The 27108-nt window shown below is 37.5% G+C and overlaps 4 protein-coding genes across 5 annotated transcripts in view; 3 read left to right on the top strand and 1 right to left on the bottom strand.

Moving 5' to 3' along the window:
- LOC146465725 (solute carrier organic anion transporter family member 4A1-like) overlaps nt 1-27108 on the top strand; it is a 291465-nt gene that overhangs the window by 87850 nt on the left and 176507 nt on the right. The gene's annotated exons all lie outside the window — the stretch shown is intronic.
- LOC146465740 (DNA replication complex GINS protein SLD5-like) lies at nt 20-5789 on the top strand. 2 transcript variants are annotated; one of them, XM_085128252.1, is made up of 8 exons: nt 20-275; nt 1906-1992; nt 2459-2518; nt 2714-2767; nt 3743-3840; nt 4169-4257; nt 4375-4450; nt 5025-5789. In XM_085128252.1, the coding sequence occupies exons 1-8, from the start codon at nt 162-164 to the stop codon at nt 5119-5121; spliced, it is 675 nt and encodes a 224-aa protein (XP_084984378.1). In that variant the 5' UTR covers nt 20-161; the 3' UTR covers nt 5122-5789. The 2 variants fall into 2 exon arrangements, with proteins under 2 accessions (XP_084984378.1, XP_084984379.1); XM_085128253.1 differs by having other exon boundaries at nt 23-275; nt 1906-1996; nt 2463-2518.
- LOC146465739 (protein phosphatase 1 regulatory subunit 3B-like) lies at nt 13409-14809 on the top strand. The gene has a single exon (XM_085128254.1). The coding sequence runs from the start codon at nt 13648-13650 to the stop codon at nt 14311-14313; it is 666 nt and encodes a 221-aa protein (XP_084984380.1). The 5' UTR covers nt 13409-13647; the 3' UTR covers nt 14314-14809.
- LOC146465738 (protein FAM204A-like) lies at nt 18216-26845 on the bottom strand. Its single transcript, XM_085128258.1, has 5 exons — nt 26670-26845; nt 23935-24028; nt 22398-22515; nt 21142-21256; nt 18216-19827 (listed from the first exon to the last, which is right to left on the bottom strand). The coding sequence occupies exons 1-5, from the start codon at nt 26775-26777 to the stop codon at nt 19588-19590; spliced, it is 675 nt and encodes a 224-aa protein (XP_084984384.1). The 5' UTR covers nt 26778-26845; the 3' UTR covers nt 18216-19587.

Raw genomic sequence — 27108 nt, 5'->3', positions numbered from 1 at the left:
GACGCAGAGAGTCTGGGAACCAAAACAGTTCGCGCCAAATTTGCTTTCAACATGGCGATTTGTTCGTTGTCGATCGTTCTCAGTATTTTTAAATCAAAGTGAAGTGTTAAATGGTTTTTAACGGTAAAAAATAGCTTTGATACTACGTTAGATGACTAAGTATGGCTCACAGTGAAGGAGACGAGTTTGTATTGAGCGGAGAAGCAACCGGGGGTGGAGACAGCGATGAAGAAATCGAGGTTACTGCGGCAGAGGTTCTTGCTCAACTTGAAGAAGTAAGCTATGTTTTGCTGCTATGTTTCATTAAATAAGCTTAAACTTTAATAACTTATGTATGTTTTGGTTTGATAGAGGTTATTGATTGACCATTCGACCCCTAAGAATACTAGATATAATTTTTTACAAAATTTTCTGGGAAAACTGATGCAAAGAACAGAATCACAGAAAGTTTTCCCCCCCGGGGGGGGGGGGGTACTTGGGTTCAGTTTTACTGGGTATGTGCCACTGGCCTCTCAGAGCCCCTGCCCCATTGTAGTCTATTTTGTGGCCAGTTATAGACCCCATCTTAGTCACTTTTTGGGAAAATGTAATTTTCGCGATCCCAACTATTTATGCATCTACTTTCAAGAACGGAATGTAATGCAAGGTGATTGTTACATTTAATAAACAACAACTTTCTGAACTTTTTAACCGAGACCATTTTGAATCCCTACTTAATAGAATTTTCTTACCCCATAAATCCGAAAATGTGCCAGTTCCAGTAACTCTATTGAAAATGCAAACCCATTCTAGTCAATCCAGTCGTGAAAATGCGACCCCGTCCAGCGGCACATCCCCATTAGCCTCTTATAAGGAAGTACCCCCCCCCCCCCCCCCGGAGTTTTCCCCTCATGATTAGTCTGGATCAGTCTAACGGGGGCTAGTAAAGCTACTTTAATAATCCTCCAGAGTTTCTTACATCGTTTAAAGCAGATTAGGCCTGCAACTGAGAAAATGAACAGATGCTCAAGAAACTGAAATTTTGAGTAAATTTGAAGATTGGAAAGATTTGAATGTAAAAACGGGTAGATATAAGATCAGTAAAAGAGGTTGAAATTGGCTTATTTATACCATGAACATTGTAAAACTCTTGTTTTGATTGTTGTAGCGAAGTTTGTGATTACAGACTAGAGTATAGGCGCACAAATAACATCATCGAGTGGTGTGATCGTCGCACATGATCAAAGTCTAGAGTCCAGCCAGAGTGACTGGTCAACAAAGTTTTCCAAACTGTTTTGGCCATTAGTGGACAAACATAGGCAAATTTTCACAGGAACGCAAAACTGCCCGAAGAAAAATTGGACAAAGACCATTGCAGGTGACCTCAACAAGGTTATAAAAGCAAGAACTTTGTTGTGATGTGAAAAGGAAGGAAATTTTTGTCCAAATATGTTGCCTATAGGAACCCAATAATAGCAATAGTATTGATTACAAATCGCAGTGAAGCGACTGACATGTTGTAATATTTTGGGGTGAGAAATTCCTTCTGGAGTAAAGGTAAGTTTTGAAAATATACCGGTAATTTGTAAGTGAAATTTTTTTGGATGATTTATACTCTAATTTAGATGACTCAACTCAGTCAACATGATGCTCGCTCACGAAATCTGTTTAAATGTCTTGGTTAGTGAATAAAACAAATAGATTCTATTTTGCCATGGGTCTGTACTCTGATAACCCACAGAGGACATCAAATCATGGCAAGAACATTAGTCACGTTACTCGCCTGTGGCTTGTACCGTACTTCTTTGTTCTTACCACATTTTGATGTCATCTGTGCGTTATCAGAGTACAGACGCAAGGCAAAATATAATTTATTAATTTTGTGAAATAATTTTAAAACCCTGTTTTCTTGGTTATTTTTTATAGGCCTGGATGAATGAAAAATTTGCTCCTGAACTGTTAGAGAGCAAAGCAGATCTTGTTGAGTGCATGTTGGATCAGATTAAAGAAATGGCAAGTTCAGAATTAAAAATTCAATCCCTAACAATGGGATCCTTACATTATATTCCACACAAGTCTCCAAAAATAATACATTTACTTACTTCTTTACAGTGATCAACCCAGTAACAGTAAAGTCACACTTGGCACCAAGGTGACTTGTACAGTTGAGGCTAATAACTTGGTTTCTGTAGAATTATTTGAATAACCAGGAGTATTGTTACTCCAGATTATTGCAGGGTTGCCACAAGCATTTTTTTTATCTGTGCCCATTTCTAAAGAGATCCAAGGTCAAAGATCCCGCTAAAGATGCTTGAAAGATCCTGTAGATCTTTTGCAGGTTTTCACTGATTATCACTTTAGTACCAGTCTTAAATTATTTATTTGAGATCTTTGCAATTTTTTTTCTGTTTCATTACCTGCTACCATCTTAGCAAATTTGACAAATTATATAAAAATACTTTATTACTTATGATTGCAGGAAGGAAATCTGAAAAAAGTCAAACAAGGAGATGTTGTAGCTTCATTACATAAATTAGAGGTACTATAAGACCTTAAGTTATCGCACTATCAGTTCTTTTTGAGAATACTGTATGATTTGCGAATTTGATGAAGCAGAATTGTTGGTATATATTCCAACAACGTTTGGGATAATGTGACTTGCTGAACATTATTTTATATTAACAAAGCAATCAGTATTATAACATACATCTTTTGATTTTTTTCTGTTACACAGATTGACAGAATACGATATATACTTAGCAGCTACACGCGAACAAGAATAGAAAAGGTTCGTTAATTATCCCCTGCCACACCCCTCTTGCAACACACAGACAAACGAGACAGAGAATCTGTTTGGGCATCTTTATTTAAAACGAGAGGCCCCAGGGGCTCGAGGAGACCCCAAGGGGGGGGAGGGAGGGTGAACAAAACAACTTGAGCAAACGAACGAGCGAAAAAAAATTATCATATTGCACTGACGGGTCAGTCAATGACAAGCCGGAAATGGCGTGGAGTCCTGGGGCTAATTAAGTTATTCCCTAGGAATATTAACCCTGACTGTATATTCCCAACAACAAAAATAAAATAATATGCTCTTTCAGGTCAACCTTGTGCTAAAATAAATGCAATATAAAGCAGTTTCTTCTGCTTTAATCATCAAAGCAATTGAACAGAACCCCCAAGAACTCAAACCATTTTTAGCTCAAAAGAGTTTTAGGGTTTGTCAGGCTAGTGTCATGGATACCTGATAATCTGTGTGATATAGTTTACATGTAATTATTCAGGAAGGTCATTAAGTTCAAATCCTTGACAGTGCAAGTTATCGAGATTCTACAGTGTCTTGACAAGTGATAGATAGCTAATTGATTGATTGAGTGACTGACTGATTGAGATTGGTTGGTTGTTTGGTTGGTTGGTTAGGGGTGGTTGGTTGGTTGATTGATTGATTGATTGATTGATTGATTCATCGATTTGATTAATTGATTGATTGATTGATTGATTGATTGATTGATTGATTGATTGATTGATTGATTGATTGATTGATTGATTGATTGATTGATTGATTGTGATCCTCCAAGTTAGGTAATTTCTAAAAACAATAATTGAAACAAACTAATGTGTTTCAAACATATCAAGTGGGTCTCAGACACATTTTGAACAGTGCTACATGCCTAACAGTAAACACAACAATATATTAATGTTTTGGGCCTGGAAAAGAAAAGGTTCAGTTGTGTGTTTACTGACCATTGTTGTCACCTTTTAGATTGAGAAGCATGTTGTCCATGTACTTGAACAAGAAGCAACAAGAGATGAAAATGAGCCTTCAAGGTTATCTCCAGAGGAACTACAGTATGCTAAAGAGTGAGTAAAATCTCTGACATCTGGCATGAGTTTGAATGTGTCCTTTGGTAGAGTGCACTGAAGTTATCCTCAGTACTCCTTGATTTTTAGACAAATTAAATTTCATGTAACTAATAATAAGCTTTATTCATCCATCTTAGTCAATTTTTTTTTCATCACGCCATCTATTTTGGCCTTGATAGAACACTGGTGTTCTCTCAAGTGTTTATTACAGAATCTTTTTTATTTACTTAATCAAACTCTTCCTATTTTGTTAAATTTTCTCGGGCCCTATTTGCAACTGTTTAACTTGCTACATAGCTAAGAAGCTCTCTTGTTTTCTTGCTAGATATGCTGATAGTATGGAGGGTCTCTTCAAGTCCTTAGCTTTACAGCACATGCCAGCAAACATGCAGAATATCGACAGGAAGAAAGCAGGTAACATGTCTCTTTAACCAATTCCTCTTTTAGTTTTGTCAGCCACTTATTCTGCAATGGATAATGAGTTCCCTTATAGCAAATTTCCTCATGATTACTTTTTATTTTTATTTTCAGTTCCTAGGCCAAACATGGACAAATATGTGTTCCTTAAGGTTCTGGAAAATCAGGAACAAGTTATGATAGACCCTGAGTATGTACTACATGTATTTATGTAATATATGTATGTATGATTGGAGGGTTCACTAGAAAAATGGCATAATGGATGATTTACAATTCTCCAGTGGCCTAAATTTGGTATTCAAACAGGTCAAAATGTAAGAAACATTTCACAATTTAGCTTATGACTTTGCTGATTTAAAAGAATATCTGCCACTTGATTGATTACTGTCTTTTGTTAGGGTGGGGGGATAAAGAGAGAACAAAAGAATTCTTGCTTCACTTGAGTTGCTTCACGTAGTGGGAAAACATCATATATGAAATTATCTGTTAAATTTAAGCCCTCAGGCCAAAATATAAATGTGGAACTTTGTTTCTTTGATGACAATTTGGATATATGCCAAAGACAAAGTAGAGTTAATTTGAAGATGAGGACCTGAAAGGCAAATAATCACGCCTGACTTAATAAACCCTTGCCCTAGTGACCCCTTCATTTTTATCTATGTTTACAACATGTTAATGAGTTCCAGTAGTGGGTATTGTAAAATGTAACAAACTTGTTTTGGTAACTTGCAATCAATTATTGTTTCATTTGTTTCTTTTATCAGGGAAGATCCTATTGATCTGGAGAGTGGAGCACAACATATCATGAGATACAGAGCCATAGCACCTCTTCTCAGCAATGGATCTGTTGCTCTGTTATAAAGTTTAAGTTCTGTCAAGCTATTCTACCTCAGTCTGCAAAAAATGACACTAGTTTTTTGTTTTTGTTTTGGTTTTGGTTTTTTTTTTTTTTGCACTTAGGGGTTGCTTTTCATAACATGGGTGTAAATAGTACAGTGGTTTCAACACTTTGTACAGCCTTTTTGTTTGTTTGGTTTTCATTGCAGTACCATAAATTTTAAATATAAGCCCTGTATGGGTTTATGTCCATTCAAAGGATTTGTTTTTTTTTTTTGTTTTGTTTTGTTTTTTTGTTTTTTTTTTTTTTTTGCAGCTCATTTCTGGCCAGGCTTGTTTTTGTTGGGCTTTACACTGGTGGGAATTTTAAATTTCAAAATAAATTGGTAATTGGCTTGACAATGACAATAGCTTAAAAGGATAAAATAGAGTCAAACACTATTACAATGCTCGAAATTATTGGTCATCTAGTCATCCAAGACAGCTAAAAAATGTTTTAGGCTACCATTTTTCAGCACCATTAAAGCCCCAGTCAGCTAAGTTAACAACGTAAAAGAGCTATACCAGCTTCAAGAGCAGCCTCATCCCCAGGGACTCTCTCCTCTTCCAATTTTCTTCTTAATTAAAGCTATGAAAAGTTGTTGAATTATTGATTTTTATTTTTTGTTCTCATTAAATATGGTCTTTCCTGGGATTTTTTTTTTAATTATCTTTTCTTAATTGGTTTTCGTTTAATTGTGTGATGTGATTATCTTATATCGACCTTATACCATGCGCCATGCCCATGTTCACATCTGCCAAGTGACAGAAATCATCTCACTTAATAAATTCTGCAAAGGGGTCCAATAGATCATCCCAGGAGTCCAAACATCCAAACTGACCGTACAACAAGCCAGGTGACAACCTCGCGAGTTGTACTCAAATTTCCGAAATTTTACTCGAGAACTTTTCTGTTCCATTCGATTCCTCACCCCGAATAGTTGTCCTAACATTCGGGAAAATTCGGCACTCGACCATTCCTATTCGGATCCAACTTCCAAGTTTTTCTGACGTAAAATTATTACATTATTTCAGTTGAAACAAAACTCGTGAATGGAACGCGTTTGTTTTTGGTTTCCTGGTCCATTCATCTTAATTTTTCCGTACTTCAGAATGGAACGTTTGGCCGGATTGAAAGCACCCTGAATGCAAAGAACGTTTTGTCTCAAGTGCGCGGTAATAATAGCAGGCGATAACATGATTTTCCCGCCAACACCTTCCGCAAAAGAATGCATATCTATGGAACGCCAACACTGTCATATGTCTTTCGATGTGTTTTATGTGCAGACGTCACGTCATTATGTGCAGTTCTTTTGCGTTTATATCGAGGCATTCTCCCTTTATGTGTGGTTTATACACAAATATATTACCTGCAAACTTCGTTATATGCACTCTACTTCCCATTATATCATGTGCTTTCTTTGATATATACGGTGCAAGTGTCAGTATGTGCAGTCAAAACTTCGTTATACGGTGTATGTTCGCTGTGCAGCAAACTTTATGATGATATAACCACAATGCGTCGCGAGAATCGTAGAACCCAAGCCTCCTCGTTACGCGTCGCCATTTTGATTCTGTGTTCTCGTGAAGAAGCCAGGTTTCCACCATGGCCAGTTCTATGTCATCCGTGTTGAAGAAAGTGAATCTTGGAGATTTGGCAGAGAAATTTTGGCGGGAAAAAATAACACCCGATCTTGTTTGTAAGCTGTCAGTACAAGAGCTGGAAAGCCTGGGAGTAACCTCTCGAAGGGATATCATGGCTCTACGAATCGAGTGTGCAACGTTTGGAGAAGAGGCACTGAGAAAGGTCCAAGCAAATTGTGGAGCACCATCATTCCCGAGCTCCATTCCTAAGTGTGTGCTTGAGAATCTGTTAGGGGAAGGTTTCTATGGCGCGTTTTTAGTGTCAAAATTCAAACTATCAATTCAAACATTCGATCCTGCAATTCAAACATTTTATCCTTCAATTCAAATGTGCAATTGTTCGGTTCAAACTTTCGATCCTTCAATACAAACATTCAATCCTTCAATGCAAATATGGAATGGGTCGATTCAAACATTCCATCATTCAATCCAAATATGGAATTGTTTGTTTCAAACATTCGATTCTTCAATCCAAGCACCCTTTTCTTCAATCCAGAAATGCCATTCTTCAAGTTAAACATGCATTCCTTGTATTGCCTGGCCTATCATTCAGTTCAAGCTTGCATTTCGTCAATTCAAACATGCTATTTTTCAATTCAAACATTTTATCATTCAATCCAAACGTGCATTTCTTCAATGAAATCCTGAAACTCAAACACTACACCATAAATTCCGCGTTCAATTTCGATAGAAAATGCTGGAATCCTGCTGTTGAAACATTCTGCACTTTAATTTTAAGATATGAAATCCAGATTATAAATTCAAACTAACATAGTCTCACAATATAGTTGTGCAGTGGCTCGATTCAAACATTCACTTCGGCGATTCAAACATTCAGCTCAGCAGTCCAAACTTTCAGTTCCTCTGCAGTAGTCTGAAACCGAGGGGACTCTGTAAGACGAGGATACGGACGGGCGGATGGCTGACGGCAGATGGAGCTTTTTAAAAAAAAAGAAGAAGAAGAAGAAGAAGAACAAGAAAGGATGTTGATACGGTTAAATTTATTGGTTAATTGTCACCTTCTAAGAAATGCTAGCTTTCAATTGGCTATTTTTTTATTTTATTTTATTTTTTATCTTTTTTTTAGTTTGAATTAATTTTTTTTATCTCATTGTAAGTCAAACAGCGAAAACGCTACGGAATGTTTCTTCTCGTTTTTCAACCAAATCAGTCTGAGTTTGCAGTGAAACTCCGTACATTAGTACGACACACCATAAAATAAAAAAACAAAAAAATAAAAAAAAAAATAGCCAAAGCTAGCATTTCTTAGAAGGTGACAATTAACCAATAAATTTAACCGTATCAACATCCTTTTATCTTCTTCTTCTTCTTTTTTTTTTAAAAAGCCCCATCCGCCGTCCGCCGTCCGCCATCCGCCCGTCCGTATCCTCGTTTTACAGAGTCCCCTCGGTTCCAGACTACTGCAGAGGAACTGAAAGTTTGGACTGCTGAGGTGAATGTTTGAATCGCCGAAGTGAATGTTTGAATCGAGCCACTGCACAACTACATTGTGAGACTATGTTAGTTTGAATTTATAATCTGGATTTCATATCTTAAAATTAAAGTGCAGAATGTTTCAACAGCAGGATTTCAGCATTTTCTATTGAAATTGAACGCGGAATTCAAGGTGTAGTGTTTGAGTTTCAGGATTTCATGAGGGGGGTGAATAGGAGTATGTAAATCCGCCGATCGGCTAAAATTAATGGCTGAATCCGTCGATCCGCTCAAAAAATCAACTAAATCCGAATTCGCAAATTGTTTGCCGCGTTAGATGATACGCTAAATACAAAGCGACTTCAGTTGTTGGAGTTGCCTTGCGTGATATTGTGTTTTAGCATTGAGGATGACTATCAACGAAATATTTATGTACCAAACGTCTGTATCGAAACAAAATCTTGCAGATACGAGAAAAAAGAGCAAACATGAACTTCCTAACAACCAGAATCCAAAATCCGGGCCCCAAAACTGGATAAAACCGCGATCCGCTGTGATCATAGGATCCGCAGATCCGTTAAAATTTTGCTCTGAATCCAGAATCCGGGCTAAAATATTTACCAAATCCGCCGATCCGTAGACCTATTCACCCCCCTCTTTCATTGAAGGAATGCACGTTTGGATTGAATGATCAAATGTTTGAATTGAAAAATGGCATGTTTGAATTGACGAAATGCATGGTTGAACTGAATGACAGGCCAGGCAATACAAGGAATGCATGTTTAACTTGAAGAATGGCATTTCTGGATTGAAGAAAAGGGTGCTTGGATTGAAGAATCGAATGTTTGAAACAAACAATTCCATATTTGGATTGAATGATGGAATGTTTGAATCGACCCATTCCATATTTGCATTGAAGGATTGAATGTTTGTATTGAAGGATCGAAAGTTTGAACCGAACAATTGCACATTTGAATTGAAGGATAAAATGTTTGAATTGCAGGATCGAATGTTTGAATTGATAGTTTGAATTTTGACACTAAAAACGCGCCATAGAAACCTTCCCCTAACAGATTCTCAAGCACACACTTAGGAATGGAGCTCGGGAATGATGGTGCTCCACAATTTGCTTGGACCTTTCTCAGTGCCTCTTCTCCAAACGTTGCACACTCGATTCGTAGAGCCATGATATCCCTTCGAGAGGTTACTCCCAGGCTTTCCAGCTCTTGTACTGACAGCTTACAAACAAGATCGGGTGTTATTTTTTCCCGCCAAAATTTCTCTGCCAAATCTCCAAGATTCACTTTCTTCAACACGGATGACATAGAACTGGCCATGGTGGAAACCTGGCTTCTTCACGAGAACACAGAATCAAAATGGCGACGCGTAACGAGGAGGCTTGGGTTCTACGATTCTCGCGACGCATTGTGGTTATATCATCATAAAGTTTGCTGCACAGCGAACATACACCGTATAACGAAGTTTTGACTGCACATACTGACACTTGCACTGTATATATCAAAGAAAGCACAGGATATAATGGAAAGTAGAGTGCGTATAACGAAGTTTTGACTGCACATACTGACACTTGCACTGTATGTATCAAAGAAAACACAGGATATAATGGGAAGTAGAGTGCGTATAACGAAGTTTGCACGTAATATATTTGTTTATACACCACACATAAAAGGAGAATGCCTCGATATAAACGCAAAAGAACTGCAGATAATGACGTGACGTCTGCTCCATAGCGAACATCCACAGCTCATAATCTTTCTATCGGTAATCAATACTGCGTTAAAGGTCAAATAACAAGAAAATGCACCACATATAACGAAGTTTTGACTGCACCGCCATACTGACACTTGCACCGTATATATCAAAGAAAGCACATGATATAATGGGAAGTAGAGTGCATATAACGAAGTTTGCAGGTAATATATTTGTGTATAAACCACACATAAAGGGAGAATGCCTCGATATAAACGCAAAAGAACTGCACATAATGACGTGACGTCTGCACATAAAACACATCGAAAGACATATGACAGTGTTGGCGTTCCATACATATCCCGCTTAAACGTATTCCGTTTATTCTGCTTCCGGGAGTGGAATGAACAGAAGTGCTTTTCCCCGCATTCCAAAACAAAATAGTTCTCCAAAGAACACCGACCGAATGTGCGGAGTATTCCTATTCCGGAATACACTTTTTTATTTATTTTTATTTTTTTTTTATTAATTTTTTGGGAACCTTTCTTATAAAAACGTTGAAGTTGAGATTAACCAAAATTTAAGAACATACTAAGAACATACCCTGGCTGAGAACATTTTTTATTTTGACCAAACGTTTTAAAAATGAAAAATGTAAATACGGATGAAATAATACATGTGAAACTTCAATCTATACAGTCTAAATTTATCACACGCTTATCACGCACATGTTGCCCTTTGATAGGTGTCTTGGCGACGTCCGCATAGATTTATTGAAATGCCGTAACAGGAAACTTGAGAACATCTATAAGAACTTTGAACTTTTTCAGGCTCAAGTAGCCAAAAAAAAAAATGCACTTAAGAACTTCGAACTTTTTCAGGCTCAAGTAGCCAAAAAAGAATATATATGCACGTTCAGACGAGTGTAGTCCCAAAAAAGAAACGCGCCCAAAAGATCACCGGAGAGAGTTCCACTCGTTATACGACTTTCACGCCGCACCCTCAAAATCGTCAAGCTTTTTTCTTTTTTCACCGCGGGTATGCAAACGCAACTTCAGTTCAGTTAAAAGTGATAGCCGACATGGACTTTGTCTGGCAAGAGTATACCTTTCAATGTCCTGCCTCTTCCTATATTTCACTTGCCACTGGATGTTGTAAACATGAGGTAAACGGCTCCCATACGCTCAGTTTTGGAAACAAAATTCCCGAATCATTTTGGAATTTCTCCAAAAACGCTCTCTATTTCAAAAATTGTTAGAACAGTTTAAATACATTTTCATAGTATAACAAAAGCATAATGAAGATGTAGCAAGAAAGAATAACTGATAATCATACTGAACAACTAAAAACAAAATTGACTACCACGCAAGCTGCCGAAATACTGACGGGCAGATTAGCAATGAAGGGCAAGCCCTCAAGTTGGTCAGCTGTAACACAAAATAAATGCTTTCTAAACGTCAAAGTCTTAGTGGAAGCTAACATTTCTCTAAAGTTCAGGCCCGTAGCGGGGGGAGGGGCAGAATTTTTGGAAGTTAAAAAGCAATGTGCCCAAAAATATATAATTAAAACAAATTAATGTGGAATTCTGACGCTGCAAGTGCCTTTTCACAACCTTTATTAGCCTGTTTACTACCTGTCAGTTTCCTTCGCTAACAGGCACTCCTATCTTGTGAATCGGAAATAAGAATCAAAATGGATTGAAATCAACCAATCTGAAGCCGTGAAAGCTGTCGAAATAAACTACTTGTTTGCTAAGACATCCGCTCATTTTAAGCAATACAAATGTCCTTAGTTTATAACAATTTAGTGTTCCCGCGTTGTCACACAAAAAAGCCACACAAATATGTCCTCAAGACCAGAAAAAAAAAAATTCTCCTGCAGTCGGATTCTTACTGCCCGATTCCAAATTTAAAAAGACAAAGAAAAATTTGTCGCCGTTTGTTTACGTCCTCCTTCAAACGTGAAATTAGGAAACTTCACGTAGTAGCGACGTTAAAGAAAAGACAAAAACATGTACCTAAGAGTGTGATGCGGGTGCAAAGTTATTGTTTTACTTACTAAATCTACCGGGTTTTTTATGTTCTTGTTGCATCTCAAACTCCCAGATCTGTCTGCTTTTGAGTGACGGGGGGGGGGGGGGGTTGGGTTGTTTTTTGTTTCACCATTTTGCTAAGCCCCCTCAGTTGTTTTAGCCTTGCTACGGGCCTGAAGTTTACTCATTGTCTAAAATTCTCGAGATTTTCTAAGTTCTTTTCGGTGTCTATAATTCTCAAAAAAAAAAACAACCCGGAATTTTTGGGGTAAGTAGTTTTAGTCATCCTCATAATTTTGCTCAAGCAATGACAAAGTGCTGCACTGAATACTGAAAAGTTTTATTCTGGGGCCTGGGAACGAGTCTGAGAGGGAGCTGGCACAGTATAATGGCCGATGAAGTGTTGATCTACTAACCTAATCTAGTGTTCAAGTTAGTAATCTTAGCAGCTGTGACAGTGGATAGACAAAGACATTTCTGATATGGTTCATTGTTGTCCCAGACTCTTTTATAAAAAATGTTGGGTTAGCCTATTAAACCCTGGAAGGGCGATATAATGTCTTATTTATCATGTTTGAGTATTTTGAACCCAGGAATATCGATTTTTACAGAAGCATAATTCGAGCATAATAGTACTTTTGGAGCATAATCTCAAGCAGAATAGCCTTTTTTTCGAGCAGAATGTGACCAACTACCCTACGAGCAGTGGTTTCTCACTGGATGCGGTAGAGAAACCACTACTCGCTTCCTCTGATAGCAGGGAAACTACTCGCAGGGTAGTTACCAACGTGCGTTGTATAACAAATGTCTAGACTTTGTTGGAAAATTGAGCTGAACTTTTGAACGCCCTGATCACTGGCAGCACGACGAATTGAACATCCGCCGGGACTTTATACCTACCCACGTGGACGTAGCAGTCAGGTCACGTCATCGATCGTGCATGGAAAATTTAGAGGAGAAACCCCGGGGAGAAACTTGGCAAATCGAGCAATATTTCATCAGACTATTCTTATCAAGATGGTAGATTTGATAGAAAAGCGCTGATTAACCGAGTTTAGTTCAACGGAAACTGGAAAAGTTTGAAAGAGAACGCGTGCACACGCAACTACTACAGTTGGCATATATTAAAAGCGTTTTCACGAAATGTCTCCCATATTCTCATTCTAAGAGGCAAGGCATTAACATAATCCATCAAAAGCCCTTTCCCCGACAACGTTGCTTATCGAAATAGTCCAAGCAAAAATGTCTTTTCTTCGTTTCTCAGCCAACGTGTATATTGACGCCAAAAGCGTGACAAATTTCCACATCAAAACCCCAAAAACCCTCACCGGTCATAATATCACGTGGTACTATTTGTTGCCTTACGTAAATTCACGTGCGCGGCTTGAACGAAAGAGTGTAGTGATTGGCCACATCTTGAGTGGTTTGACATATGTTCACGTGCGAAGATTCACATGCATTCGTGCATAGTACCTTTTACATAAACAAGGCTACAAGGAAATTTTTCATAAGCATATGCAAGCTGGAACAAGATATAGGGTCGCGAACGCTTCCCTTTTGCTTGTTTTTGCTGGTCTGTGCGAACAAACGCTTTTTTGCACCATACACATTTGCTTCGAGTGAAGTAGCTGCCCCATGTGTAGAAGTCTGGTGGTTTATACAGAGGAGAAGATCTGCGACTGCGAAAAAATATGCCTCCTACACAATCTTTGAAATCTTGTGTCGCTAACCTAAACAGTTCCTGCAGCAAGAGTGATTCAGATCTTTTGAAGAAAGACAGAAGAGTTCATTTTGCGGATTCACTCGGCCTTTCTCTCGTTTCTGTGGTCTATTTACCGGCACCTGCGCCAAAAGGAAGGTTACCATCGCGAAGATGGTCTTCCTTCGTGGAAGAGGAAGGGAGACTTCTGAATTTCACCCAGCCGATGAAAAGGCAAGACTTCAATGAGAGACTAAACGAATTGAATGTTTCTCTAGAAACGATAGTTCTACGGGACTTCGGCGTGTATGGAACGGTGAAAATCCGAAATTTAGCGTTCCAGAAAAAGGTCACAGTTCGCTTCACCATCGACGGTTGGTCCTCGTATCGTGATGTAGTTGGTCACTACATCGAAGGATCGCACGCAGGATTCACGGACACTTTCTCTTTCGAGATAGCGTTGCCTACCACGCTGATAAAAGACTGCAAATTAGAGTTTGCTATTTGCTACAAAGTTCTTGGAGTGGAATTTTGGGACAATAACAGCGGTGACAATTACCGAGTACTATGCTACTCGCCATCAAATCGATGGAAATATAAACTTAATAATAATTTAGACCATTATGCACATAACAGATATGTAGGCCTTCGATTTTAGAAAAACCATTTTCAGATAAATTCACCAAATAGATGTTCTCCAATGCGAGAGCTTCAAACGTACGCGTAAGAAATAGAACTCAATTTATGAACACTTATAAAGAAACATTTATAAAGTAAGTTAAGATTTATGTTAATTTTAAGAGGTAGTTCCCATTGAAGATCCATAAAATTAGGATATTAATTAAGTGAGCCGAATCGTACTGCGGAGGGCAGAACTAAGTTTTGTCAGTATTTATATGTTTGTGTGTATCCCATACTTGTTAATCGAAACGATACGAGGTATAGTTTCGCCGATTCGCATCGAGTGCTCCACAGTCACTTGCATGGATACGGTTAAAACTTACAGTACGGTTTCTAACGAAGAAAGAACGTGTTATTGTCAATAACAATTATTGCTATCTTACAGGAGTAGACAGAGTCTGCTTTGGCAGTGTGTAAAATTAAAATTTTCGAGGATTTAGTTTAAACGTTAATAAACATTTTCTGATATTGGACTCGGAGGCAATTATCGTATCTCGCGGCACCCCCGCACTGCAAAGACGAGCGGTATCGTTTGTTCTGAATTGAAAACATCCTACCCAATATATAATTATTGGATAATCGAGCTAACTTGAGATCTGTGTTAGGAAGATATTACGGTATATCCTAAAAATCTTTGACAATGATATCGTTCGCCTGCTGTACAATACAGGAAGTGGATGTATATTGAACAGCAATGTGATCGGCCAAAATTTGTTAGTATAAAACCAGGTTGAAAGATCGAGGAGCCGAGATGTGCAAGAGCCCAATGACATGGTGAATTAGATTTCAGCCTGGCCAAACACTGAGACTGAAAAATGTCACGGAAATGCAATCAAATTCCAGCCAGGGCTGCAAGTGAACTTGGCATGCAAAATTATTGCAATTTCAATGAAAATGTATTGTCTTGATTTTATGAATTCTCCCCGTGTAATTTCAATTGCGCTGGGTTTGAAAATAATTATTCATCATATACTTGGAACAACATATCTGCCCCCCAACCTGGCTAAACTTTCAACCCCAGGTTGAAATTCAGGCCCTTATGGCCTGGTCACACAAGGCCGGTACCAACTCAGAACAGTTTTCAAACTGGTCTCCATACCAGTTCTTCCTATCTGTTCCACTGTTTTTAACAGACTGAGTGCCTTTTCCCTAATGGGGAACATGTTTCTTTGAATTAGAATCAATTATTTGTTCTGTTTCTCTTGCTTTCAGCTGCCTTCCTCTTATTTAGGAAAAGCAACATTCAATTTAACCCTTGAAGGGACACTGTCACAGAGTTTTTGCTGTGTGTTGGTCAAGACTCATGGTCAAATATTTGAATAGTTATTAGAACCTCTTCCTTAACATGAGACTGCTCTAGGGCAACGGCTAGGAAAATATGAAATGATTTCTCTGAGCCAGCCATTTCTCCAAGATACCTGGGAGGAACAAAAAAAAAATTGGCCAATTTTTTTTTCAAGTTGCAAACATTTCAAAGATGAATGATGCTAATTTCTGTGCACTAGCATGATAGTTATTGTTAACAAAACTGTATTATTATCTTGACATTTAAAGCCATACCTGTAAGATTTTTGGCTATTCAAAGTGACACTAAAAAAGGTGATACTACCCCTTTAAGACAAAAATTATAATTAAAAAAAATATCAGAAACGTCTTGAACAGGTCAACCATCCACTATATTTGGTTGCATGCTGGTCTGAGTTAATGAAACAAATTTGAATTCGTGCTGGTCTCATGTAAGCACCTCAAACTTTCAGACAGGCCTCGTGTAAACTTACTCTGACCAGTCTAACTATTTGTACTGCTCTGAGGTCATACTGGTGTCAATAATTGTAATCACGGCCTACAAATGGGCCCACCTGTAAGATAATCGGACAAGCTCTAATCTTTTAGCACAGAGAAATGATGAAAAAAATATGCCCCTAGTTGCCAAAACATGTCAGCTGTTTGCAACTCATTCAAGGAGCAAACGTCTGTTGGACATGACTGTCCAGTATAATAATTAGCCTTCTTTTGGAGCTTTCATGAAACCTTGCGGGTGATCTCTCCAACATTGTGGCAATTGTGACCAAGAGATTAATATTGAAGTAGCATCAACAAACTTGAGAAGGACTTTAAGAGAAAGAAAATAATGATTTTGCAGTTTCATGAATAATTTGTAGCCACAAATTCTCTGGCATATTCATAAGGTTTTTATTGCGGCTTTGCCATTCATTTGTGGCATAAAAATTGTTCTTTTGCTACAATAAATATCGTTGTCCATTAACAGTGAATGTTTCACTGATGGAGTACGTGCCTATACAGTTGAAATACTCCGTTTGCATGAGCAAGTGAACCCATGCATGCAATATTATTTTGTAAGAAACCAATATAGTGTCCTCATGGTCACGTACTCAAGTGGTCAGTTAATGACGCTGTAACAATATCATGGTTATGGTTTTTAATGCACGCCTAACCATTCCCTGATAAATACCACAAAATGTACAATACCTAATGCAATGTGTTCTGTGGCTGAGCGGAAAATGTTTGCATTCCAGTTCTTTTATCAGGCTGTAATGAGTGCATGTACTCTAAATAACACAACTGGCAAACCTAGATCAAAGCATTGATAATTAAGGCTATAAGCATCAAAACACAAACAACATCAACATGATTATTAATTTCTTAAATCTCCCTGACAGTCACTGGGGTATCTGACAGCCTTGGCTAACTCAGACTTAATATAAATGACTTACTAACGGCCTGTATATTTTAGACAATTAATTTTTCAGGTTTCTTACAAATCGTTGATCTATATACCACCCCAAAAAACTTTTAATGAAATAATCTACATAAAACAAACAATCAATATTGAAGTCAATATACCATAACATATATTAAGCCTCACTGATTTTATTTTTAGGGCTACTCAAGACAGGCGAGCCATTTTAAAAGTTTGGAATGATAACTAATTTCAATTCAAAATATTATAAATGTTGTTTTTTCTCACCTTCATCTGTTTAGCAAAGGCTTTTTCTACCTTAGAAGGGATTAATGAAATCAATATGTTTGTCTTGCAATTTCACAATGTATACGTATGATATGTGTTGGGTACGGTGTGAAGTCATGCATGGCATATCATGTGCACGGATGAACTATAGGGATTCTGCAAAAGAATTTAGGACAAAGAAATTGTGCAATACTATGACACTTCCATGATAGTGTACCCTCTTTGGTTACGAATGGCCAAACTCATAAAAACATGTCTAAGTTCAGATAAACACAGCTTTAAAATGTCTAACTAATGTTTCATGCTAGCCCAAAAAAAAACCTTCACATGTACATGTAATAATAAATGAAAAATTATAAAAGAAAGTTTTTTATAGCATGTACAACTCCAATAAATATTGATTATTGATATTGTATTGTCTGTGGTGCATTACAATAGATAAATAAAATAAATTCACAAACATTCACTAACAAACTTTTTAAAAAGATCAGTCTTCAAAACTTGTTTAAAAATGTCAACATACGAACTTATAATAAGCATATTGAACGCGTCAACAAATTCCACAATCTAGGGGCACATAATGCGAAAGATCAATCACCATAAGTTTGTGTCTTTGAGGATGGTTCAACAAGGTCGCCATTGCTAACAGATCATAAAGAGTATGAACTCCTACGACGTACATGCACACAATAATACCACCTGCTACACAGTCAGGCTAGTTTAACAGAAAATTAAACACTGTCAATTATCTGGTCTGAAAAATCCACATAAAGTCCGATAAAGAAAAAAAATAAAGCTATCTAAAATCTGTAGAATTCTAAGACTTAGTATAACTTAACCTCCTAAAAATTTAGCTCCCCATCCCTTAAAAAAAAGGCGCTTCGAAAAAACCTGATCAGAAGATATTTTATTATTAATAAGTGAATGTGCTATTTACATATTACATGCTGTATTTAATAAGAACATGAGATGAGAACATCTTTAGGCTCAAATAATTTACAAATTGCAAAAACATACGAACATTCAATTTACTCTTGGCTGAGCTTCAGCTCAAAAGTTAAGCGAGTGCTCTCACCACTGCGCCATCCCTGCTTCCCAAGCAATGTGACCAATTTAGGCAAAGAAGCAATAAATTAACCCTTGAGAAACCTTGTGCGATTTTGGAAAAAGACTCACTGACACTGTCTGAGACAATACAATAACTTGCCAAATAAAGTTTGAGTGTGGTGGTCACAAATGGCCAATGGATCTGGCACTTTGGCTAGAAAAATTTCAGCTATATACATGTCAGAATAATTATTAGTGATATTCAAAATACAGCATTGTGCAATCTGGTTTTTGAAATGATACAGTCAAGGTACAAATAAATAACATTGGGGTGTTTCACCTTCATTGCCAAATCTGTACCGGAGCAATAAGGTTTTCTGTAAATATATCGGAAAGTACTGGTTGTGTATTTACATGACATTCTCTAGGCGAGCAAATACTGAATTGAACTTCGGTCTTGTGAGCAGACATTTCTTCTGGGTGGACAGCCTGACAATTTTCGTTGCATCCACGACTTCAGCCAACAACCTTGCATAAGCTCCTTTCCTAAACAAACACTCGTATGTACCCAAGGGTGTCCAACAAGGGTAGGTTTGACCAATAAAATCCAATCTTCTTTCATCACCATAATCCTCTGCATTCCATAATGGATTAGTTCAGTCATGGGGCCCATTTCTCAAAAGTCCCGGCAACATACCAGGCCCGATAAGTAAATTTTTAAATGGAATTAATATGACAGAATATTTTAAGCCCGGTGAATAAATGAGAATGATATATTATTCAGTAAGTGACAAAGGCATACTCGGAAAAATAATCTGAGTGCTCCTATCAGGAGTCGAACCTAAGACCTTCTGATTACTTGTTCGGATGTTCTACCACTGAGCTTCAGGAGACTTGTGGGAGTTAAGGCCATTAAACTAGGTTCATGGGACAAATATCCTGCATACTGCTAGGACTGGAGATAGGATTTTAAAATTTAGTATCCAAAGCTTACAAAAATTTACTTCTGTTAAGAAATTTTTTTTTTTACCAAAGACACTTATTGGGTCCGGTAAGTTACCAGGACTTTTCAGAAACAGGCCCCTGGCCCCTCTGCCCTCTGTCACGCAACTCCCCTATTATGTGACAGAGAGCAGAGGGGCCAGGACTGGACTAATGGCGTACAAAGGGTGTCCACAGTAGTCTCCCATTGGTCCTGTGTTTTTTCTCTGTTCTCTACATATTTCCCTTACTTTCCCATCGTGCCTTCTGCTCAAAACCCCAGTGTGGTTTGGATCTCTTTCTCATTTTAGCCTTTTCCTTATCAGCGGCCTTTCTCTTTGCAAAGTCTCTGCACTCCACAGCCTGAGCAACCTTGACTACAAAGTCATGCTGGATCAATTGTTTGTTGAGTTCTTCTGCTGTGTCAAACCTGCCTTCCTTGACTGCAGCATCCATTTTCTTTTCTACCTCATTCTAAAAACAATATATCATGGCCAGTCAGTCAGATGTGAATAGGCTGGCTAAACCAAGTGAATTCAAAAATACTCTAGTTTGGCTTATGCTGGGGGAAAAATAGGGTTTATGACTAAAATAAGCCATTTCCAAGTTGCTTTGAACCTCGTTATGAAGTGAGGTTTCACAGATTGCACAGTTTTTCCTCATGTGAAAACAAAATTAAACAAATTTTCACATGAAAAGCTTTGCACTCACTTTCATAATGAGGTTCAAAAGTAATTCACAAATGGCCGCTATTGGCTACTAACCCCCTTAGGGAAAAGGTACTAGCATGCATGTAACTTTCAATCCAAACTACAGTCGAACCTGTATTAAGCGGTCACCCTCGGGGAATGGCTAAGTGACCGCTTAATACAGGTTGACCGCTAAATACAGGTTGCACAGAATACATCACTTACTTGGTTAAGAAAGTTCGGCGATAAAATGGTATGACAAAGAAGAGCATGGTATTGAAACAGACCAGTAAAACATTAACGCCACGATTGTGCAGCTCATTAGAAACTCAATTGCCTGGCACGCTACTTGTTACCATATCTAAGTGGCTTCCTTTTACAAAGTGACCGTTTAAAACAGGTCAAGACAAAAGAAACAGCTCACTGGGACTTAGTATAGGGTGACCGCAACCGCTTAATAGAGGTGACCGTTTAATACAGGTCAGGATTACAGTAATTAAGGGAAGTAATTTTCGGGGCTAATTGACAACTGACCGCTTAATAGAGGGTGACCGCTTAATACGGTGCCGCTTAATACAGGTTCGACTGTATGACTTTCATTCACTTTTCTGTACATGTAAAACAGTTACTTTCAGCTACTCAGCTACTTTCAGGTTTCATTCACAGTTTTGTATATTATGCAAAATGTAAGACATTTTCCATACTTGAAGGCCATGGCCAATTCCCTTTCTGTGTTGACTTCTTGAAAAACACTAAAGGTGGTTTTACATGGCTTTGCACATCCGGTGGAAAACTTGTTTCAATCCATCAGGATTACTACCGAGATCTGGGTAGTAATTACATCATCAACTGGTACAGAATTTCTAAAGTTACTGCTCAGACGTTGCTTTGGTAGGAGACCAGTGTTGGTACTTACTCACAGGCTATCAGTACATGTACAGGTCAAGTTTTCATTATAGCTGCAGTGTACGAGGTACATGTATTTTATACCGAGAATCTCAAACTTTCAATATCAAATAAGGTTCTGCTGATATTAACCCCTTAATTTAATTAGCACTTCATGCATTTACATTTTTTTATTGTCCAATAAGGAGCAAACCTTAGGCCTAGGTCCAGAGTGGTCTTCTGACATACCAGGTGTAGATACATGTTGATCAGATTTGAAATACTGCTGCAGTTCACTCCATCTTTTTTCATAGCCCACTGTGGCTTTACTTCTGCAGACATTTGCATAGCATTGAGTAAGGTACAATTCCAAGACATGTTCACATGAAGAAGCTTAAGCAATACATTACACAACAGGCTCTTGTAACAAAGTTGTGCAGACTTCAGACAAAATGGACTGCTAGTGTTGCCTTTCTTGACATTTGAGAAGGAGGGCAATATTTATGAAGCTTAACCACTCTTGTTCTGAAAGCTTTTTGCTCATTTGCTTAATCATGTGCAACACGGTAACTGTAACAATATTAATAGGGGTCTACAGCGAATGGTAAAAACAAGACTAGTGTTCTTTCGTGAGAGTCAGAGACATTTTGACTTTTCAAATTGCAAGTCAGACTGTTTTAAATGGAAGCGTGAGATATTCAGACCCTTCAAATTGAAATTTGAGTATGAGCTTGTACAGAAGTCTTAGAAACAAGCCCAGTTTAGAGTTAGCAGCAAGTTTTGTACAATTCAGACAATGCAGGATTAATTTTATTTCTCCGAAATTTGAAAGTTGCATATTATAAAAATTCTATATCAGGTAACAAGATGTCATTTATTAAAACAAACAAACAAATCAGGACTTTGAGACTTCCCTAGCCTTGTAAAAAATTGAGAATCCAAGACAGTTTCATGAAAATATTGCCCCCCCAAAAAAACCAAGACTGTGAGACTCATGACATTTGGCTAAAATTTTGCAAGACCCATTGTTTTTGAATCAATGTGATCATTATTTTGCTAGCCTGTGAAAAGTTAGTATGGTTCACTTCTAATCAGTAGTAAGAAATGTAATGGAACCTAAATGGCCAGTCTTAGTGTTTTAAAAAGGTTCTCTGGGACAGATTGCAAAAGTAAAGCCAAAATCAACATTTTAACATCTCAAATGTTAAGTAGATAGCCCCAGCCGTAAGTAACACTGGGTCCCTCCTCTTCACAGACGTCAAGAGGAGGACCCTGGGAACAAGGTTGGCCTTAAGTTTAAGGCAATTCACCCCAGTTTCCAGGAGAAAAAGGGACCATTATTATGTATCTGATATACATCAAATTAATGAATAATAATAATAATACTTTATAAAGTAACTTTATAAAGTAAAATTTAGTGAATACCATAAAATATGAAAAATATTTTACAATGTAGTTACATGAACTTACTTTTGAATTTCTCGTTGATGAGATGGTAAATTGTGTTTACGTTTTTTGCCTCTTTGACAGACTACACCTCGATCACGAAGTACTGCTACTTCTTCATCGCTTTTCAGGTTATCTAAAACTAAAAACAGAACTTGTTTTCATCCTTAGACAAACCACAGCAAGCACTAATTTTGGTAATCATTAAGGGCCTTTTGCACTAACTGGTCACATGGTAAAAATCCGCCAGACTAGATAGCAAAGAAGCGTGGCATCCTCCCATGGGACATCGAGAACAAAGGAAAGTCAAGCTTGACAGGTTGGAATTCCTTTGTGTTCGAATCTACTACATTCTTTTGCCATCCAGTATGGTGGATTTTGTACCATGTGAACAGTTAGTGCAAAAGGCCAATAGCAAATAGAATCTATTATTCGCAGATGGCAAATTGCAGTGGTGGTGCTTGTACTAAGATAAGGTCTAAGTTTTCATACTCAGAAAAATAAGACCATAATTGAGTACAAGCGCTTACCAACTGTTCACAGCAATTTCTCAGCCAAAATAACTTACTACGGGTCTGCCTTACTCTACACCACTTAATGCAGGAGTTGTAAAGCATCACTGAAGGATTTGCGAAGGCATCCTTTGGCAACAAATGACAATGATTATAATCCATCAAATATTTTCGCTCGCGCGCAATTGGTCTAATCGCCTCACGTGACCAATAATACCCTAGCTAAAACTGGGGAATATCCGATGATATTCCCTAAGTGATATTCCCCAGTTTCAAAAATTAAACTTCAAGGCGCGTCTTGTTTACAATTAAAATTAATGTCAAGATGGGGGAACAGTTTGCTTTTGTGACAGAAGGAGAGATAAAACTGCTGGTTGATAAAGCAGTATTAGGAAACAACACACGCTCTAAACATTTTTCAAATACTCAAGCTCGTTGCTACATGTTGCGAAAAATATTTGAAGGATAATAACCACAATAGCCTCCATTTGGCTTTAAAAATATGCTCAGATATCTGTCCTTGGACATCATCTGTTCCTTGAAGCTCACAGTTTTCCTCGAACTTCACTCTCGGAAAACTGTTCGCTTCTCGGAACAGATAATGTCCGCGGACAAATATCTGAGCATATTTTTGCGCCAAATGGAGGCTATTGTTTATTTATTCAGTGAATCATTAATTAATTTGCTGAACCTCGTAAAGTAATATCCAGCCTCCAAATCTCCTTTACTAGTACATGTAGCTGTTATTTTTCTGGGTTAATCATCCCCATAAATGTGGACAGACAAAACAAAACAACAGTGAACTTAACCAATAATGTTGTGTAATGTATAATTTCACGGTTTATATTGTTTGGGGATCTTACTTGTAAATATCGTTTTGAGGTGCTCAAAACTTAAATTTTATGACACTTATCCTGTGTGCTGTGGTCCAAAATTTGGGAAACTCTAGATGGAGTTTCCAAAATTGTGTGGTGCATACAAAGCATATGCGTCCTGCACCCTTCTTTATTTTTTGAAAGCACCATCCTGAATGCTGCAAACACTATTACCTGATTGTGTGACTTTGTTTTTTAAGTCTTTAATTCTCTTCTCTGTTGAAACTTTGCAGCATTTGATTCTTCGTTCTTTTAACTGCTGAAATTTCTGAAAAAAAAAAATTGAACATGTATATACTATATAAGCATCAAAATTTAAATTAACTAGCATTATGATTATGTTAAGTTATATACAACAACAACAACAACTTACCGTCGATTGCATCTACCCGTGAATGCACACGCCTAAAACATGTTTTCACGTGACATCAAATGTCTGAGTTTCAGGTGTCAAACTTTGAAGTTTTCCTGCCCAAATGTTAAGTTTTACTTCTCGACACTGATCAGTGCCACTGCTCAAAGGGAAGATGTTTTCAATCAACAAGAAAGGACGAACTTAACAGAAAGGCGTCCCACTTCCAAGCGATTTACGTAATCAAGTGAAAGAACGTGCGCAGGATTATTCTTTTTCAGAAGTTGGGAGGAGATTACACATCAGCAAGGGTGCAGTTTCAAAAATCGTTAAGCCGTACATCTTGACTGGAAGCATGGCTCCCAAACAGTTGAATCACGTTCGAACAGTTCCTAGGTGTACTTTCCAAGACTCTATTCTGTTGGAGACCATGGTGCAAGCAAGTGGTTCGTCCTCTCTTAAATAACCCTTTGACTCCTGTCATGTTTCCAAAGGTTTTGCAGAAATTGAATTCTTCCAAGACCGTTAAAATTCACCAAAATGCGCAGTACATAAATGATAGTGTTGGCTTCCAAAATTAACTGCATATTAAACTGGAACGACGTAAAGTAATATGGTTACCTATTAATCATTTGCCGAAAAACACACTTGAACGCAAAAATTGCTAAAATTCACGGCATGTTGATGAAGACCTTTGGCATACCAAATTTCAACCAGCTTATGCAAATTGTCCTTGAGTTACGCATCTGTCGCTTCTCAAACGCATATATGAATTGACAAAGACACAAAAATCAACAAAAAGCTTTTCCAACAAAACATTTTATTGAAATAAACAATACATTTGCTATTAGAGGCAAAAAAACTTTCAGTTTTTTTGGCGTGCCTGCAAACACGCATGTAAAATTTGAAGACGCTCCGTGTTTGTACAAAGCGATCACTCGCAGTAAATTCGGGCAGGTTTGCGATGAAAATTACAGAAGTTACAGAATTCTGGTTCAAATCATCACTTAAACTGTTTGCAGAAAAAATCAACATCAGCAAACATCATTTACTGTGTTGTTACCATTGTCCTGGTCTTGTAAAGTCCGTTTGAAGCCTGAGGTTCGGTTTTAATTTTGAGCCGTATAATTTTCAGTGGCGGTGTGGAAATTACGCTCATTGTTGGCGTAAAACTATTGCTTCGTAATTCACCAGCATATATCAATAAGTCTTCATCCACGTCTCTGAGAAAGTCCTCGATACTTTTTCGGCTCTCCGTATTAGTGAAGAGATTTTCGCTGATTTCTTGACCGTGCTGACAGTGAACGGTCAAGAGAACAGAGTGAACCACACATTTGGGCGGGAAAACTTCAAAGTTTGCCACCTGAAACTCAGACGTTTGACGTCACGTGAAAACACGTTTTGAGCGCGTGCGTTCACAGGTACATGCAATCGACAGTATTCAGGTATTTCCATATCTATAGATGGCATTACCTAAGTTAGTTATTCAAATGCATAAAATTTCAAGTTTTAGTACGATTTACCTAAGAAATAACCTTTTGTATCTAAACATCATAATATCGAAAGTGAAAGCAGCAACTGATCTGCAAATGAAGGAGTCTATACTATTAAAAAAAAACAAAATTTTTGAGTTGACGTTTAAGTCTTTAAAAGAGTTATATTTTTGAATGACATCGTCAAAAAATTTCGAACGGAAATTATTATAAACTAGACAAGAGAATAAAACATGAGATTCATTTTCAATTTCGTTACATTGACACAACGAACAAACTCTCAAATTTTCGGGAGTCTTGGGGACAGTGTGCCTTCCTGTTTCAATGCGTAACTGATGGTTCCCCAAGCGAAATTTATTAAATATAGCAGTTCTGTGAAGAAGATTTTTTATAAAGTCTAAAAATACAGCTTTTTGGTGTCTGTTTTAAAAGTGTTGTAAAAAACAAGTTTTCTGTTAGTTTTAAGAAGTAAGAGTTGGTGATTAATTGAAGTTTTCCACATATTTTGATTGATGTGGGCGGTAAACGCTTTACTGTTACTTTTATTTAAAACCAAAGAACTCGAATTATATTTGTTGCATAAAATTTGAATTTTCTGTATTACTCCAGACTGGAATTTATCAGCCATCTCTTTGGAAAAATGTAGACATTGTTTTGCATTATTATTATCTGGCAAAGTTTGCAGATGAAGCCAAAATTTGAAAATGGAAATGTCTATAGTCAGTTTTAACGACAATCTACCTCCTTCATTTCTAGCTGCAACATTTGGACATTGCTTATTTATGCCTAAAGATTATTTACAAAGGAAAATATGGGTTCTTTCAGTTACTTCTTTTTCCCAAGAATTGAAATCATCTTTATCATAAATTTCCCATAATTCTGATCCGTAAAGAAGGGTGGGCAAAAAGAGTGAATTAAAATGTTTATTTGTGATATCAATTGTTACTTTTGAGAAATCTAAATAACGACGAGTAGCAAAGAAAGATCGTCTTACTTTATCCTTTAGATTTAAGCTTAGCTTACGCTTAGCTTAAACTTATATGGCAAACAAATTTCGAAAATACCTCCCATGTTTCTTGTGATATTCCGCGTGGAGGAGATTCTTTTACCTTGGTCTCATCTTTTTCAATCACAGAAGGATCTTGTTCTGGGGGAGGAACGGCTGAATACATAACTGTATCGACAGAAAATCATTTTCTGCATTCAAAATTTAGTTCACTCAACAAGGACAACAAGACAAGAGGACTCTCCTGGCTCGCCGGAGGCTGGGCACAAGGACCAGAAGGCCCTGCCGGCTTAGAGGGACAGGGGCAGCCTCGTTCCCCTCGTCCCCAAGGGACAAGAAAAATTGCATGATGAAACGGCACCTTTAAATGTCGATGTTTTTATTCTAGGTTTTAAACCAAAGATTAGATTAGATTAGATTAGATTAGATTAGATTATCACTGGTGTAAATTTTTAATGTGATGTTCGTTTTAATTCTATCTTATTGTAAAGCGCCTT

This window comes from Pavona decussata, unplaced genomic scaffold (genome assembly GCF_977016875.1).
Source record: "Pavona decussata unplaced genomic scaffold, jaPavDecu1.1 SCAFFOLD_155, whole genome shotgun sequence".
Taxonomy (NCBI): Eukaryota; Metazoa; Cnidaria; class Anthozoa; order Scleractinia; family Agariciidae; genus Pavona; species Pavona decussata.
Note: the sequence above shows the minus strand (reverse complement) of the source record. Positions and strands in the feature narration are given on the sequence as shown.